Genomic DNA, 19190 nt, shown 5'->3' with positions numbered 1-19190 from the left:
CTTTGGAATGCTTTTGTGCTTCTCCTTTGCTTTGTGTTGCTTTCTGTCAGGGTTAGCTCTTAACAGTCTGGTTCTAGTCAGGGTTAGCTCTTAACAGTCTGGTTCTAGTCTGGTTAGTTTCTCCAGCTATTTAGTCCATTTAGAGTCAGGAGACATGGCAAACCATTTCTAGGGTTGTAACTTCACTGGACTTGTTCACTGAAGAGCTTTGTCTGTATCTTTATTTAGGGAATAGTCTGGCAACTCTGCCCTACTGGGTCCTCTCACACATTCTGTAATATGCCATGGTACTAGAGCTCCACCTAATGTCTATCCCTAGAACTGCAGACTCTGGGTGCTGGACCAGATCATTCTGATTTCCTTTGTTCTCAGTTGAGCAACCGATGCCAGTGCTTGCTTAGATTCAAGACAGCAATCAGTCCTTGTGGTAGCTCCTCTACTTTTTCTTTAGCGGTCTACTCAGGGAAAGAAGTCGCATTTCCTCCCAGTTCTGCCTTGCTCAGAAGGCTCCTGGGCTTGGATGAGGTTTTGGGTTTTTTTACCCAAGGGACAGGACCTCTTAAGCAGTTTCTAGATTTCTTACAAGGATGAATGGTTCATATATTACAGTTTAGTCTGTGTTTCGGTGGGGAAGGGGTTTGAAGTTTCCTAATCTTCAATCTTGTTGACATTACACTATGTCTTCTGATTCTTAAGGTCTCATCTTAGCAAGGATGACAATTCTTTTAACTTGATAGGACTTTGGGAGATTCATATCTCTTTTTCTCTTATAGTCATTTGGGAGTAGGTAGAAGGGGAGGGTGAGGTGGTAACCATTGGTTAAGAAGGTGCAGGAATGTTGTTAAACTGTTGAAAATGTTTTGAGGCAGGGCTTTATCCCTGTTGTCTATCTCCAGATGCCAATTTACTTTAGCAAAAACTCCTAAAGCAACTTTTGAAATCTAAATTATGTAGACACTAACTTCAGGTTGAGTCAATCTTGAAAATATTTTATTTTGATGTTTGTTTTAGAGAAATAAACTTGATGGAAAGTTTTTTCCCTGGGTGCTTGTTATCGGTTTGCAGTCTTTGTGCCAACAATCATGTACTTTCAGACGTCTTTCTAAGCTATTGATAGACGGTTACCTTCCTTTAGTTGGTAGGTCGCACATTCTAAAGTAGTTAGAGAATGATTTTAGTCATTATGATCTTTGTTCTAACTATTCTGAACCTGCAGAGGTTATTACTCCTCTATTTGCTGTGGTAAAATACCTGAGGAAAAACTTGAAGAGGACAGAGATTAGAGTTGGAGGGTTCAGTTTAGTTGACCAGAACAGTTTGTTTATGTTGTGGACCACCCAAAACGGTAGCTGCAGCTGCATGAGAAGGTTCGCAGTTGGGAGAAGTTGCTTAAAATCTGGACAAAATGGGGTTACTTTGGGCAGTTTAGAGGGGAAGACAAGGCGTGAGAGTGGCTCTAACTAAGGGACCAGGACGTACTGTGAGCTGGTCATATTACATATTACATGTGCATTCAGGAAGCGTAGAGATATCTGCTGGTGATTTCCTTTTAGTCTATTGACTTTACATATGCTTTTCACAGTCAGGGCAGCTCTTTTCCATTTTTGTTAGACTGTTCTTAAGACATCCTCACAGATGCGCCCACAAGGCTTGTCTTCTAGGTAATCTTACATCCTATCAAACTGACAATCCCATCACAGGGCCCATTTTTAAAATAGTTTATTTTTATAAACATTGAAATAGCAGAGAACATTATTAGTAATTTGGGAACTGGTACTTTAAAAGTACAGTTTATCTTTCTGGCCATTTAGTTTATCATCAGACTCTTGACAAAAATAGAATATGAAAACCTTATGGAATAATTATTTTCTTTTGTACAAAACTATTTTTAAGTGAATTAGCACTATTCATGGATAAGTGTATAAATGAAAGAAAATATGACTATAGCAAAAATCAGTAAAATTTGTATTTGAAACATTAAGTGCTATATATAAACATATAAATATATATACATATAAATATACATATAGATATATATATATAAAATATTCAAGACCTTGAGAAATTACACTTAATATTTGAATTCCCTGAGGTTTTTCTGTTACAAGTCTTATTTTGATATTGTTCTTTAGATTACTTGGAAAGCATACATTTTTATTTTGCAACATATATAATGACATTTTAAAGATGTAATTTAAGACATGGTGTTATGTTTATGTTAAGAAACTGAAAATAGGCCATTCTAATTTCTTTTATTAATAAGATACCATATTAATCAGCATTGGGGAATCTAGAAGGAAGTGCTCTCTCTGTTGCTGTGAGGAATTTGATTTGGTTCTCAGCTGTTGTAGGAGTGGTTACCATTACCATGATACTTAGCTCTATATCCTTGGAACTGGCAGAGGAATGATTCTGCAGGTGCTTTTGTATCGGGTCATCCTGAACTGAAACTGACATGATCTACTAAGATGAGCAACTTGAGGACTTTATAACTATTGTATTTATTAACTACGTAGACTGGTTTGTGTGACCCTCATAGCCATTCAGTTTTTATTCTGATTCTGTAACCTGACTGCAACCTAAGTCCTTTAGGAAATCTTGCGGAACACAAAACAGTACCTTAATATCTTAGAGAGGTGGCTCCTGCTCTCCTAATCCTGATTATTTTATAATAACCAGGCTGGCTAAGTGCTAGTAGTAGTTAACAGTGGCCTTTAGAACTTGGACATTGGTGAGACTGAAAGATGGGTACCATGTCATGTGTCCATACACATTTTTGTTTGCCTCTTGCTTTAGGATATTTAAATTTGATTTTTTGGTTAATTTGGACTCTTTTTTTTTTTTATCAGAACAATGCTGCAAAAAAGGAAGAGTTGGAGACAGCGAACAAAAATGATTCTTCCAAGAAGTTGTCTGTTGAGAGAGTGTACCAGAAGAAGACCCAACTGGAGCATATTCTCCTTCGTCCTGATACATACATTGGATCAGTGGAACCACTGACACAGGTAATTACTTGCTAAAATTGATTGAGATTAGGGGATATGCATATCTTCTTTTTAAATATCTTAATAAAGTTATGGTTATTAGTTCGTAAGTGTGTGACCTCATGTTTGTTTATGTCATGATTAAGAAGGACAGAGGAGCTAAGATACAGCTCATAATGCACAGGACTCCGGGCCTGAAACTCATACCAAAAGAAAAACAAACAAACAAAAACCAAAATGAACTTTGAGAGAGACCTCAGAGAAATGGAAATCTGTTCATCACTTTATGGAGATAAGGACATCAGAATACAGAAGTGTAGAATAAAACGATGCCTTAAGAATTTGTTAAAAGTTCAACATAGTGTATACTGTGGTTTACATTAGTGATGCCTTATAGAACTGATTTACTTATGTTTACTGTGCTCTTGGCTTACGTATACCCTGCTTGACTTAACAGTTTTGGGAAGTTCAAAATCAGGCTTTTATTGGTTTACCCTGCTAATTTTTTTTCTATAGAAGAAGCATAAATTATGAAGTGAGAGTATAAAGTAAATAGCTTTTTTAAAAAATAATTTTAAACATTACATAGTATTATTTCTAATGATTCATAGTTCTTGACAGAAAACAGAAATTTCTGGGCCTTAGGAATTTGATCTGGGGTCCCCATCTGCTGTAGAAGTGTTAGAATTAGGACTCCTAACCTCTGCTTTATGAAACTGTCAGAGAAAATGAAGTCAGAGGTGTTTTGCTGGACACTGGGGATCGAACCCAGGGCCTTACCCATGGCTCAGCACAAACTGTTACTGGGTTAGAGCCTCATGTTAAAGCTGACCTTATGTGTGAATAAAATACAAACAGTGCAACTTGTACAACTTTTCAATTTTAGTTACTTAAGTTCATTGTGAGACTATGACCTTACCTTTAGCTTTACTCTGAATGCCTGTTTTAAATAGAGTAACCGACAATATGGATTGTTTGGTTCTGTTTGTTTGTATTTAATTTTGTTTTGTTTTGTCTGTCTGTTTTTTGAGACTGGGTTTTACTTTGTAGTTCTGACTAACGTTGATTTACATGTAGGCCAGACTGACCTCAGTTGTGGCAGCTCTCTCTTCTCTGAGTGTGAAGATTACAGATGTACATGCACCACCATACCTTGTGGACAATGCAGGTTTCTGCTGTGTAAAATCGGAGTTAGGAGTTCATGCTGTAAAACTGTTTTCGAATCCTTCTCTTAACACAGTTAATGTGGGTGTATGACGAAGATGTAGGCATGAACTGCAGAGAGGTTACCTTTGTTCCGGGCTTATACAAGATCTTTGATGAAATTTTGGGTGAGTACTTACTTAGCATGTATTTGTGCATGTATTTCTATCAGTGTATTGACCATGTACATACTAAGTAAGTTTTGCAGTGTAATTTTATAAAGTATTTTGCTGGCTTTTATTTTACTATATATGCTAGTATATGAAATACCAATAATTTATTGTATATAGATAATATTAACATAAATAATATTGATTGATAATAAATATGTGTTAGATGTTCTTCAGACAAATGCTTTGCAGCTGTAATAGTTTTGTATTTCTTTGCTTCCTAGTGTTTTCCTGATGTTTTTTCATGTGCAAAGCTACTTTGTTGTATTCATAATTCCACAGAGAGCCCACATCCTCATCTGGGTTTTATTGTATCAGGTTATTCAGGAAGCATGTTATATAGAGACACTGCAAGGCCTGACCTTGGTAGATTGTGTGAGTTGGAGGTTGGACATGTAAATGTAGTTTTCTCACCCAGTGATTAGGTGTTTCTGTTGGGCAGTTTAGTTTAGTAGCTTCTGTGTCCTTCCTAATCCTGTGAGTAAGGCAATTACAGTGAAGTAATTGACCCAGGCAATGCTTACGCCTTGTAAATGCTTTTAGCCTTGGCCTGACTTCCTAGAAATTCTCTGCTCAGCTCACTAATATAGTTTGAGGTTTATTAGACTAACTCTGTCGATCTGAGTTTCTTCCTGTGAGTCCTTCAGAAAAGTGATGGAGTCAGCCTGGTTGTGCGCTGGCCTCTGTTATTTTAGGGCTAGTACATGGTCTTTTAATTTGGAAAGTGAGGGTCTTTGCTTGTAAGCTTTTGCGATATGAGTTATACAAAGTATTTTTATAATTAGTTTAAGATTTAGAAATTTGAATCATAAGGGCATTAAAGACCAGTTAAAACAAGACTTCAGTGAAAAAACCTAGTTTAATCTGCATATAAAATCATTAGTTTGTTAAAGGAGATTAAGACAAGGTCACTAAGACTTGTCACTAAGATATAAAGTAAACTATATGTTTTACTTTTAAGTAGATTTTTGGTTTTTTTTTTATATTTGTAGGTCAATAAACACTCCCTACCGTGTGTGTGTGTGTGTGTGTGTGTGTGTGTGTGTGTAATTTGGAATTATGTAGTTTAATTTATCAAACAGTATGTTTATAGTTGAAGTTAACAGTGACCGACTGTTACCACTTGTAGATGTTACTACTAAGTTGGGATGTACATGTAGTTGTGCATCAGCTGATATGACCCTGTGCTCCATCACTCACTGTGATGCTTTAATCTTGTAGTCAATGCTGCTGACAACAAGCAGAGGGATAAGAACATGACCTGTATTAAGGTTTCTATTGATCCGTAAGTATATTTCAAACTTAATTTTATGTGTTGTTTTATTCAGGCAATCCCCCGTTTATGATCAGATGTGTTGATCGTATGTATATGTGTTGTTTATGATCAAGTGTGTTGACCATATGTATATGTGTTGACCATGTACATGGCTCTGTGGCTTTACTGTCTTCCTCTGCTTTGGACTTGGTTACCTTCTTTCCTTTCTGTCCTTTGTGCTCATTCCTCACAGGGCACCTGCTTGACCATTTTCTTTGTTGGTTCCGTTTCAGTTAAGAGAACTTATTCATCTTCTCTTAGTTTTTTTTTTCTTTCCAGGATGTGGAGTGTTCAGGATGTTAGTGTTATTCTGGGCTTTCTGAGATAAATTCATTTTTCATGTTTTGAATTTAGCTCTTTTCATTTTATATGGCGTACTTAATAAATTGAATAGTGCTGGGTATTATAGAATGCCTATCACATGTTCAACTAGTTAGCTTTTTAAGGCAGTTTTTGGTATTCAGTTTGTATCTGTGTCTCTGAAAATCTTACTCATATACTCTTGAATGTTCATCTCACTTCTCAAAGCAATATAATAGGTGAATTTTTATTTATCTAAGTTACTGCCTACATCAAGGGTTTATTGCTAGTTAGTGGCCTTTGTCCATTACCATTCATGGTAGAAACTAATAGTTTTATGATAGAAAATTTAAAAGATTTAGAATTTAAATTAAAAAGATTTAGAAATATATTTAAAAGCCTTTAAAGTTAATTTATGACACTGATTTTCAACACACAAAATATAAGTGAGAAAGGGATACATTTTAGACTGCTTGTGCCTTTTTTGTATATATTGTATAGCTGTAACAGATAGTTGGAAAATTAAAATGGTAGTAATCATTGGCTTTATTTGCTCTGCCAAAATGCAGCAGAGAGAATCATGCCTAATGGCTTCTTTTAAAACTGTGCCTCCTTTTTACTCTTTAAAAATTTTTTTTATTGGTATTGTATTTATTTACATTTCAAATGTTATCGTCCTTGTAAGTTTCCCCTCCAGAAACCCCCTATCCTACCCCTCTGCTTCTATGAGGGTGCTCTCCCACCCACCACTTCCACCTGGCGTTCCCCTACACTGGAGCATCAAGCTTTCACAGGACCAAGGGACTCCCCTCCCATGGATGCCAGACAAATGCCATCCTCTGCTACATATGCAGCTGGGGCCATGGGTCCCCTCATGTGTACTTTTTGGCGGTTTAGTCCCTGGGAGCTCTGGGGGGTCTGGTTGGTTGATATTGTTGTTCTTCCTATGGAGTTGCAAACCCCTTCAGCTCCTTCAGTCTTTTCTCTAACTCCTCCATTGGGGTCCCTGTGCTCAGTCCAATGGTTGGCTGTAACCATCCTCATCTGTATCAGTAGAGCTCTGGCAGAGCCTCTCAGGAGACAGCTATATCAGGCACCTCTTAGCAAGCACTTCTTGACATCCCCAATAGTGACTGGGTTTGGTGGCTGCATATGGGAAGGATCCCCAGGTGGGGCAGTCTCTGGATGGCCTTTCCTTCAGTCTCTGCTCCCTTTTTATCCCAGTATTTCCTTTAGACAGGAGGAATTCTGGGATAAAGTTTTGTGAAGGGTGGGTGTCCCCATCTGTCAACCAGGGGGATGCCTAACCTCTTGATATGGTCTCTACAGGTTCCCTCCCCTTTGTTGGGCATTTCAGCTAATCTCATCCCTGTTGCATCCTGGGAGCCTCTTGCTTTTCTGGCATCTGGGACTTTCTGGTGGCTACCCCTGTTCCCCATCCCCCATTGCTACACACTTCTGTTCAATTTCCTAACCCTCTGCATATCTTGTCTGTCTCCTCCCACACCTAATCCTGCCCACGCCCCCCCTTTCTCTCTTCCTCCCATGTCCCTCCCGCCCTCAACCTCCTATGATTATTTTGTCCCACCTCCTAGTAGGATTGAGGCATCCACACTTCACTCTTCCTTTTTCTTGACCTTCATGTGATCTGTAAGCGGTATCATGGGTATTCCGAGCTTTTGGGATAATATCCACTTATCAGTGAGTACATAACATGTGTGTTCTTTGGTGATTGGGTTACCTCACTCAGGATGTTATTTTCTAGTTCCATCCATTTGCCCTGGAGATTGAGAAAGGTTTATTCTAAGAAACGTTGTGGTCATATCTTGCAGATCTTATTGATCCTAACATGAGTTATATCTCTAATACTGAAGTACTTGTTTTTATCAAGCTATATCGTTATTTCCCAATTGACACTGACTTATATCTTGCTGCAACCATTCAGACTTATTTTACAGTTCAATATTTTTTTGTAAATTAACATGTTTAATTTTAAGTTTTAAATTTTTCTTATGTATTTGCAGTGAATCTAATATTATAAGCATTTGGAATAATGGAAAAGGCATTCCAGTAGTAGAACACAAAGTAGAGAAAGTTTATGTTCCTGCTTTAATTTTTGGACAGCTTTTAACATCGAGTAATTATGATGATGATGAGAAAAAAGTTACAGGTAAAGTCTGAATGGATTTTGATTGATAAGTATCACTTTTCTTATGTAATTACTAAGATCCCATTTCTTAAAACATCTCATATAAAGTTTCATTGTGAGAAAATCTTTAAGATTAATATTTTTAAAAAAATCTATTATCTCTTTTGATTATATAGTTTTAATAGTATCATCTTAAAAATTGGGTAATATACAGACTTTAGAATAAAGTTGCTGGAATTAAAAAAATTGCTGGAATTCTAATCTAACTGACAGTTTGGATTTTGATTTAGATCATAATCCTATGGTACCTAACTGTTTTATATATATATACACACACATATTTTTCACATTTTTCATATTTCATTCTATATGTATGGGTATTTTGCCTACGTGTATGTTTGTGCACCATGCGTGTGCCTGGTTCCTGCAGAGGCCAGAAGAGCTTGTCAGTTGTCCTGGAACTGCAGTTTCAGATGGACGTGAGCTTCTGCCATGTGGGTGCTGGGAATTGAACCTGAATGCTCTTTAGGACTCAGCCGACTCTGTAGCTCTTGCTACAGAGCTTTTGAAAATAAAAGACCTTAACTCTTTTCCTTAAGTGGATCAAGAGAGAAAAAAGGACTTTGTATATAAGGTACTTCGGAAAAATATTTTACCTCAGTAGGTTGCTAACTTTTTTAAAGTACAGAGCCCTGAGAAGTTGATATAAATGAGGTGACTTTGTTAGGAAATTTAGATTTCATACTCACATATACTTACTGTGTTATGAAGTACTAGGCTTATTTTTCTTAAATCATGAAAGTTATCACAAATGTTTTAATGATACTATATTGTATGTTATATAGTATCTATATTATATTACTAAGTTCTAATATTTTTAATATAAAAATGTACAAACATAGTACTTGAGAAAATGAGACAATGAATAGAACTGTTTTATGTGAAACTTGCTCTGTGATAGGTAAGTTAATAAACTTCCATTAAAATAACTCTAACTAAAAATTTCATATTTGACTTGTTTTTCAGGAGGCCGTAATGGTTATGGTGCAAAACTTTGTAATATTTTTAGTACAAAGTTTACAGTAGAAACGGCTTGCAAAGAATACAAACATAGTTTTAAGCAGGTATGAAAAAGACATGGCCATTTTTAAAATTTCTTTAAAAATGTTTTATTGTTTTGCTTAGATAATAGAAATTTAGGTATAACTTTTTGTGTTTGATTAAAAGTATTAAGCAAGTTGCCAAAGAGAAGGAAGAATGTCTAGGAGATTTTATGTGTCCTAAGGCAGGAGGCTTTATTTAGCAGATGCAACCACTTAAACATGCAGGAAAATTCCTCTGAGTGATCAGGTTCATATGTAAGAAATGGCGGCAGGCCTTTGGAAAGCATTCTGAATTTTAAATATGCCAAAATAATATTATCAAATAAACATGTCTGTTTACTTTTATAAAAATCCATGGGCGTGTTGAATGTGAAAGATACTTCACTGCCTTTGTATAAAAGCTGTGCTGTTTATTTTTATTACCAACCTTCATGTAATTATATTTGATTTTAATATTAATCAGTTTCAAGGTGTTTTGTTATGAGGTTGGAAAGTAAAAATGCGTGGTAAATAATTTTTTTTTGTGTGAGCTGATTCTTTGTGTTACAAAAGTTAGAAGCATTAAAGAAATACTTGTGTATATTTTCTTTTAAAGACATGGATGAATAATATGATGAAGACTTCTGAAGCCAAAATCAAACATTTTGATGGGGAAGATTATACATGCATAACATTCCAGCCAGATCTAGCCAAGTTTAAGATGGAAAAACTTGACAAGGACATTGTGGCCCTCATGACCAGAAGGGCATACGATTTAGCTGGTTCCTGCAAAGGCGTCAAGGTCATGTTCAATGGCAAGAAGTTGCCTGTAAGTGTCTTGGAAAATAATTTAATAGTGTTGTTATTTTGTAGACTGCAGATAGTTGCACCTTGCTTTTTAAATCTTGTCTGATTTTATTTAACTGGTGCGTTTAAATGATTACTATTTTAAAGTGATGATAATTTCTATTTCTTGTATATGTTCTTCTGTCCTCTAATCTTTCAAACAATGAATCTCTCTCATCTTATGCTTTGAAATCTTTTTAGGAATAAAGCTAAGGGACTTCATAAGTCTGCAACCCCCAGGTCCCCCTTCTACTCCTTGTCATTGCTACTAGACATTGTGTGTGTGTGTGTGTGTGTGTGTGTGTGTGTGTGTGTGTGTGTGTGTGTGTGTGTGTATGCCATGCTATGTATCTGAAGGTCAGAGGATACAGAAGATGCTTCGGCTGTTGGCCCTCCCTCCATCTTGTTTGAGACAGGTTCCTTTGCTGTCCTCACTGCCTCACTGTGCAGCATGTGCCAGGCATGCTGGGGGTTCTCCTGCCTCTGCCCCAGTTTTCAGTAGGATCACTGGGATTGAGGATGTGTGCTGCTATGCCTGGCTTTATTTTGGCTCTGGGGAATTTGACTCAAGGCCTCTGTTTTTATTCCAAGTGTTTTACTCACTGAACTGTCTCCCAAGCCCAAGACATTTTGCCCTATTTATATAGATTATAATCATCATGTGGGGAAGAAAAGGAGGCAGAAGAAATATTCGTACAGTTTTCAGTTTCCAAGATGTATACACAAGTGTGCTTGCAGATACATGTTTTTGTTGTTTGTTGCTGTCTTGTTTTGGTGGCTGTGTTGTCTTGGCTGACCTGTGACTCCTAGGCTCAAGCAGCCCTCCTGCCTCAGCCTCCTGAGAACTTGCAGTTAATTACGCACAGGGCCCATTCATCGCAGTTTTGAGTTTTTATGTAGTCTACAGTTCTGCTTGAGGGTTTTCTTTAACTTGTCTTGTGCAACATCTGGCAATTTATTCCCTGTTATTGTTTGAGAAAGTCCTGAATTTTTTTCATCTCTTTTAAAGGATATTTTCAGTAGGATTGTGAGGGTTGACAGTGATTTTTGTTAAGCATGTAAAGATTCTACTCAATTCTTTCTTGGCATGGAATGATTAGAAATCTGCTGTGATGTGTTTTTCTGTATTCTTCTCTTGGTAATGCTAACATATTTCTTTTTCCTTTGTCATGAGGATTTTATACAGCTAATGTGTACTTGTGTGTGTGGTGGTTTTGTTCGTTATTTCATTTATCCTGTGAGATGTCTTTGAGCATCTGGTCTCTATTGTTTCATTTCTTTAAAAATATTTATTATTTATTTTATGTATATGAGTGCTCTATCTGGATGTACACATGCATGCCAGAAGAGGGCAAGTGATTGCTGGGGACTGAGCTCACCATCTGGAAGAGCAGACAGTGCTCCTAACCGCTAAGTCGTCTCTCAAGCCCCTGTCTATTATTTCAGTTTTGTCACAAATTTTGAAAGTTTTTAGATGTGACCGTGTCAACTCTCTGATCCATTCTTTCTCTTGCCTCTGGTGTACAAACACTGCTGACTTAGTGTGCCCTTCAGTACTGAGCTATTTATTCTGTCTCATTTGTTTAGCTTCTGCTCTGTGCCTTCAACTTTCTCCTGATGACCCTGTCGGTAGCATTTCTTACGTCTTCTGTGCTTTTGACTTTTAGCATTTCCATTTTGTTCTTTATTATTTGAACTTCATCTCTCTACTGAAGTGGCATGCATTTCCCACTAGAGACAGTATTGTACTAACAATAGTGTCGTTACAACATTTGAGATTTTTTTTAAAATCTGGATTTATTTATTTATTTATTTAGGATATAAAAACACAGTTTTGTGCTTGCATATATATTCGTACACCACATGTGTTACTGATGGTTGTGAGCTTTTATATGGTCTGAGAATTGAACCTGGGCTCTCTGTGCCCTGGGAGAGCAGAAGTGCTCCTCACCAATGTTTCTCATAATTACTTTATTTTCAACTTTTAAAATTTATTTTGGTATTCCTGAAAGTATTTATGGAAGACTTTGTTTTGTGTATAGTGGTGGGCACTGGTAAATGGGCTTTGTTACTGGACTGGTCTTAATCTCTCCAAGTGTTTGAAGTTTGTTTCTTTCTAGTTTTAACTGTTGGTGTCTTCGAGCTCCCTGGAAGAGATGGCTTGTGTCCTGTGCTTTGTTGCTATGAGAGGCTTATTAGTCTTAGGGTAGCATGCAAGAGATGAGTTCTTTAATATCTGATTAAAACTCAGTCTTGAATTGCACATTGAGCCTATTCTGTACAGGCTGGTTTCACATCTTTCCACAGGCAGAGATGTTTCACTTGCTCTTAAGTTTTTTCATAGCTCTGGCAGCTTTCTGCCAGTGTCTTCCTTAGTCTGCTTCTTGGGCTCCACTGACCTACAGATTAGGACAGGCCCTGTCTCGTTTCCTTTCTGTAAGAGAATGGAAGCTGGGTGGATGCTCCCTGGCTGCTGTTGCCTTCTCCTGGACAGAACCATGGTGGCAAGTGTGTCCTCTCTTGACCCGTCCTGTTCTCTCCGTGTGAAGGCTTCATGTGGGCCCAGGACAGAAAGCTTGCTGGATAGGAGCTTCTCCCAACCGTGCCCAGAAGTTTCCTTCCCGTGCTTGCATCCTTCTAGTAGTAATTAGTTACAGCATCTGTCTTAAGGTATTTACCATCCTATCAAACCTCTGCTCTGGTTAAGCTGAGGTACTGAGATTTTCTCTAGCATGCGTCTCTCTACAGACTTCAGAATAGCAGTTATTTCTAGTCTAAGTTCTTTTTGGAGTTGTGAAAACTTGTTAGTTTATTTAGTTAGCTGTTTTCCATAGGATACAGATGCCTTTTGCTTTAATTTTTCTCATGTCTGAACTTATACTGGAAAGTTAACATTTGTCCTTTACAAAAAAAATAGTTTTCTGAAAAATTATGTAATTTCCCTAAATATTAGGCATGTTTTCTCATGTTTATCAAACACACACAAATGAATGCTCTCAGAACAGAGATCAAGAGGGCATGCTCGGTGGAATGCTTGATGGCTTGCGTCTTGAGTAAAAACTGCTGTAAGTGAGAGTGGAAGTAAGAGAAGTAACTAAGCACAGGTTCTATGCTGTAACTGTTCGTTGTTTTATAAATTAATAGGTAAATGGATTTCGCAGCTATGTAGACCTTTATGTGAAAGACAAATTGGATGAAACTGGGGTCGCTCTCAAAGTTATTCATGAACTTGCAAATGAAAGATGGGATGTTTGTCTAACCTTGAGTGAAAAAGGTTTCCAGCAGATCAGCTTTGTGAATAGTATTGCAACTACAAAAGTAAGTGTCCAGATTCTTCTTGTTTTCCAAGCTATTGTTAAAACAGTACTTTAAACAATGAAATAAACAAAAACAGCAAAAATATCTGGCTTTGGTATATAAATATACTCATGAAAATAGAAGTTATTTTATCAAATAGTTGTATTAAAATATTTAAGTATACGCTGAGAAGGTAATGCACTTAGTGCTTATTAGTGAACATGTTTTGTGAAATGTGGATTGATGCGGTTCCTTGTTTGTATTCTGAGGTTTGAGTATGATAGACATATTAAGTGAGCTCCTGAGGAGTCAGGCTGTGAAACATGTGGTTTGCATTTTAAGGAGCTTGAGCCTTCTGTAGCTGTTGAATTTCAAAATCACACTGAGTTCTTCTTACCCAGAAGCATTTATTGGCTGTGGTGTGCCTAGTGGTAGAGTACTCACTCAGCATACCTGACTAAGGCTCTGACCTCAGTCCAGACTCTGCCAGGTGAGTGAGAGAGTGAATGGATGACGGAGTTGAAAGGATGAGTCCCTGATGGTGAGTAGTGAGCAGTGCAAGCAAACGCCAGTGACTACTTTAAAGCAGTGACTTGTGACTCTTGTTTAAGCTTTATGTTTTAACGTTTTTTCTTTTCTTTTTTTTAAAATAATAATATCCCTGATCCTTTTCTTCAACAACAGAAATTTATCCCAGTGATGTTTGTGTTCTGTTGAGCAGTGATTTAAAGCTTTATTTTTGAAAGGTTAACCTTTTGGTTTAAAGGTTTTCCTTTTTTCTCTCTCATTCCTCTCAGGACCTAGTGGTAATTCCGTCTAAAAGAGAGTGCTGTTAGGCTGCTACTCTGTACAGGACCATTGAGCACCAGGGGCCTCTATTTGTCCTGCTTTTCTTTGCTACCCCCTATGGCGTGTGGCTTTGTTTCCTGTGCTCAGACACTGTTGCATTTCTGTAACTCACTTCCAAGGAATTCCTAGGGAGAGGAAATTGCCTCTCTGGTCAGCAATGTAGTAGTTCTCCTGGCAGAACCACCCCGCCAGTAATGGGTTGGAACTTGGTTAGGTAGTTTGTGTTCCTTTTTTAAAAAAAACTTGGGGGATTTAGCACAAACTTACATACAACCAAAAATACTGTAAGCAGTGATGTCCTGAGAGGTCTCAGGTTAAATGACACAGTAGTACTGGGAGAGAGGGTGGCGCTGCTGGAGACGGTCAGGAAGCTGTGTGGACTTCGCTTTCCTTGTGTCTTATCTATACTCGTTGCCCATTTGACTTTTTATGAGTTCTTTCTTTGTTGTTTTTGTTGTTATTTTTCTTTTTAAATTGAACATCGATTTTTTTCTTACAAAATATTCTGATTACAGTTTCTTCTCCACAATCTCCTCCCAGATCCTCTCACTTCCTCTCCCACCCTAATCCACATCCCCTTTTCCTTCTAAAAAATAAAGGTAAAATAGAATATGATAGAAATGAACAAACCGGAATAGGACAAAATAAACAGAGGAAAAATAGCTGAGGAAAAAGCACAAGAAACATACATAGATGCAGAGGTTCACACTCACACAGAGAAGCCCATACAACTCAAAACTGTAAACCAAACACGTGTGCGAAAGACCGTGTAAGGTGAAATACAGAGGAAGAACCCCCAAGAACGCCGTTGCTCTGTTCTGCGCTGGCCATCAATCCTGGGCACGGGGCTGCCCTAAGAACGGTTTATACATCTAGCAAGACACTCTTAGGAAAATATCTTTTTAATAATAATAAACTATTAAAGGAAAGTAAAGTATAAATATGTTCTTGGGTTTTATTAAACATCAGATTGTTAAGAGTGGGATATGGGGTTTCTCTGGTTATGCAGCTACATAGGTAGCTTAGGGGAATTTGAAAGTTCAAGACAATCCTGAGGGACTGAGCCATTAGTCAATATGTGGTACCTATGCCAACTCTGAGTGATGTCACTTACATTGCCGAACATTCCTTGGTGCTCAGATAACCTGAGAACTGGTCTTGAGTATTGGGAGACACCATAGGTGTGGTATGAGATGTGGAATGAGGGAAATGAGAGACGATAACTTATTGGCACTGTGACGTTTTAGAACCTCACTATCATTTTCAGTCTCAGACTCCTCTAGATAAGAAGTAATGCTGACACTACCAAATCGCTGGATATTTTGTGTTCTGTACTCCTCCTCTGCAGGGTGGACGGCACGTGGATTACGTAGTAGATCAAGTTGTTGGTAAACTGATTGAAGTAGTTAAGAAAAAGAACAAAGCTGGTGTATCAGTGAAGCCATTTCAAGTAAGTGATGCTTTTATGTGTTCCGCTAAATTACCACGTCATGCCTGTTTTAATGTTAACCATTTTATTGTATTTTTCACAGGTTAAAAACCACATATGGGTTTTTATTAATTGTCTTATTGAAAATCCAACCTTTGATTCTCAAACTAAGGAAAACATGACTCTGCAGCCCAAGAGCTTTGGGTCTAAATGCCAGCTGTCAGAAAAGTTCTTTAAAGCGGTAAGTTAAACTTGTATTAGTGTTCCAAAGTTATTGAGAACAGAGTAAAGAGTTTTTCTTTTTTTAATTTTATTTGTGATTAAGTTTTCTCTTTTATCACAGATAGTAACTGTGGCCATAGGCATGCTTATACTTTGAGCTAATATGTTTCATTCTGCCGATAGAACACATTGTCTCACTAAACTATTAACTGTTTTGTGGAGTTACATAACTAAGTGCCTTAGCTTTGAGTTGGCCATTGCAAAGGTTCAGTCTCCATCAACAGACATGCAGAGCCTCACAGCCTTCTCTCTTCATCTTTCTCTCCTTTTGTTCAAACCGTTTTACATATGCGTGCGCACACACACACACACACACACTCTGCTATACACACACACACATATATGTATGTGTATACACATATTCTACACATATACATAAATGTAGATACATATACATCCTATAAAAATGTAGCATTTACACATTATTACACATTGCATTTGAATTTTTTCTAAGATGAGGGTACAAATAAATAATAAATCTTAAATTTGTAACTGAATTTTATAGCAACGGACTATATATATTGTATTGGCTCCTTGTAACCTGTTGTACAGCACTCAGGATTTCTCTTGGCTGCCTTGTTAGTAGTACTACCAGTTAGACATTAGTAAATATCTGCGAGGCACCTTTACAGTTGTTGGGCAGTGGGAATGTAATCATGTAATCAGCCAGCCGAAGTTATCTGTACCATATCCATCCGTACATTGTGTGTCTGTGTGTGCCATCCACCCACCCCCTCTGCCCCTGTCCTTTGAAATTTTATAGTGTGGTGGGGGAATAGAGTACAGTTGTCATGGAGAATATGTTTTTATGTCCCAATGGGTTTTCAAAGGTAGGGTATAAGAAGCAAAAGTAAATTTGCTTTTTAGGTTGTAGCTTTGCAACCTGTAGATTATTTATAATGAGTTCTGAGCTCACATTACGTTATTGCCTTCTGTCACCATAACAGTTGCTCTTACAGGTGACTTGGTTATAGATACTGTTTTGTTTTATTTAGGTGAGTCAAGTCTAGATTTGGCACAGGTTATTTTTTTTTCCATTGAACTGGCTAGAAAACTATTTTCCTAAAAAACACATCACTAAGGATGATTTTAAAAAGCTGTAAGAATTGGAATTGAAGATACTTAGCTTTATTAGGGAAACAGTTTGCCATCTTATCATACACCAATTCATTCTAAATGATAGACAATGTGTTAGGTGAGGCCTTTGTTAGCAGAATGAGGATTTGCATGAGGTTCTGAGTTATCCTAATGTGATTTTCATAATCAGTATTTTTTTTTTCTCATAGGGTTTTAGGCTTCACATTTTAAATGGAAGGGTATTGGAGATGTCGATGTCTGGATTTTCCTATTAGTAATATGTTAACTTGTAATCAGAGCCTTACTAGAACCTTCATATTCATGAAGTTTACAGAACTTTCCTTGTTTGTCTTAGTACTCTAGATCATTGTGTGTATAGTGGCGTAAGTTACTTTGACTAACTAGCTATAGTACAGTTTATTGTCATTCAGTAAAACTTACCAGAATCTCTTATAATCATTCTAATTTTGTCTTCAAACTGCCTGGATTCTAGCTGTCATAGACAGTTGTATAAATTTTAGATGAACTTATGAACTATTTTATATACTGCTGATCCTTGATTTCTCTTTTTTAAGGCCTCTAATTGTGGCATTGTAGAAAGCATATTGAACTGGGTGAAATTTAAGGCTCAGACTCAGCTGAATAAGAAGTGCTCCTCAGTAAAGTACAGCAAAATCAAAGGCATTCCCAAACTGGATGATGCCAATGATGCTGGTAAGAGTCCAATCAAGTTTTAGGATTTGAAGTTTAACCTTTATTTACTTATGAAAAGTTTTCATTTAGACTAAGATTTTCTATTCAGAGTGTAATTGAAATTGCTTCACATAGGATTAGGAGGATGATTCTGTGGGTAGGAGTGCTGACAGTATAAACGTTGAGGACCTAAGTTTGAATCCCTAGCACCCATATACAAAGCTGGGCATGGTTGTCTGTGCCGTTAACCCTAGCACTGCACGACAGGGGCTGGGTAGATGCACGTTGATTCTGAAGCTGGCTGGCCAGTCATCCTTGCTGACACAGTGCGCTTCAGGTTTAGTGAAGACTCTGTCTCAAGGTTAGTAATCAGATAGAGAGCAGCAGAGCACAGCAGCTAATGTCCTGCTGTGGCCTCTGCTTGGGTGCGTAGACACCATACATACATAGAGAAAAGGGGCGAAGGTCAGAAGGGAGAAATTGCTTCATGTACTCGTTATTACTCTCTTAAGAGGTTGGAAATTCAGTACAATGTATTTAAAATTTACACGTTACAGTTACACTTACAAATTACTGTTTACCATTTAAACTTCATTAAGCATAATATAAGGTCTTCCATTATCATTGTTAGTGATAATTTTTTCTGGCTATATTTTTCTAAGTGAAATAAGGGACTCAAAATATATTTAATTTAAAATATTTTTCAGGTGGCAAACATTCCCTGGAGTGTACATTAATATTAACAGAGGGGGACTCTGCCAAATCTCTAGCTGTCTCTGGATTAGGTGTGATTGGGAGAGACAGATATGGAGTCTTCCCTCTCAGGGGTAAAATTCTCAATGTACGAGAAGCGTCTCATAAACAGGTTCGTACTCATTTCCACACGCTCCATGACATTTCTAACATATTGCTCAACTGAATTTTCAAATGTAGATTCAGACTCACATATACTTTCTTATACCTCAGTAATTTAAAAATAATTTCAATGTTTTTCTTCTTGTATAGATTATGGAAAATGCAGAAATAAACAATATTATTAAAATAGTTGGTTTGCAATACAAGAAAAGTTATGATGATGCAGAATCTCTGAAAACTTTACGTTATGGGAAGATTATGATTATGACTGATCAGGTTGGTCTGAAAGTTATTACATATTTACAGTTCATATCTTCAGATTGTCTTATTGATGTATATATGTATGTGTGCATGCTGGACCCAGGACAGATGTTTTACCACTGAGCTACGTTTCTAACCCTTAGACTGAGTTTTGATAATTGTCTCAGGAAGTATTAAAGGTGAAAGTGATTGTGTGCTTCTAGAGGACACATTATTGTATGGAACCCTGCACATGAAGCTCATTTTATATGACTTCATTTTTTGGCAGTTATTAATTTTATTGGCTATTTTAAAATGTTCTTGAAGTGCAGGAAATAGGAAAAGAACAGAACATAGTGTTGTGTCACAGTAACTGAGACTATGGGGAGTAGGAATGAAATGTTGGGTCTGTAAGAGGA

At 37.2% G+C, this 19190-nt stretch overlaps 1 protein-coding gene across 2 annotated transcripts in view; it reads left to right on the top strand.

Moving 5' to 3' along the window:
* Top2b (DNA topoisomerase II beta) overlaps positions 1-19190 on the top strand; it is a 60571-nt gene that overhangs the window by 13932 nt on the left and 27449 nt on the right. The window contains 12 exon segments of one of the 2 annotated variants that reach the window (NM_001100858.2): positions 2850-3005; positions 4225-4315; positions 5579-5642; positions 7997-8142; positions 9148-9245; positions 9820-10032; positions 13194-13367; positions 15544-15645; positions 15728-15865; positions 17559-17697; positions 18384-18541; positions 18682-18807. In NM_001100858.2, coding sequence (NP_001094328.2) covers positions 2850-3005; positions 4225-4315; positions 5579-5642; positions 7997-8142; positions 9148-9245; positions 9820-10032; positions 13194-13367; positions 15544-15645; positions 15728-15865; positions 17559-17697; positions 18384-18541; positions 18682-18807 — 1605 coding nt within the window. 2 annotated transcript variants of the gene reach the window in all.

The sequence above is a fragment of the Rattus norvegicus genome, chromosome 15, assembly GCF_021556685.1.
Source record: "Rattus norvegicus strain SHRSP/BbbUtx chromosome 15, alternate assembly SHRSP_T2T, whole genome shotgun sequence".
Classification (NCBI taxonomy): domain Eukaryota; kingdom Metazoa; phylum Chordata; class Mammalia; order Rodentia; family Muridae; genus Rattus; species Rattus norvegicus.
Note: the sequence above shows the minus strand (reverse complement) of the source record. Positions and strands in the feature narration are given on the sequence as shown.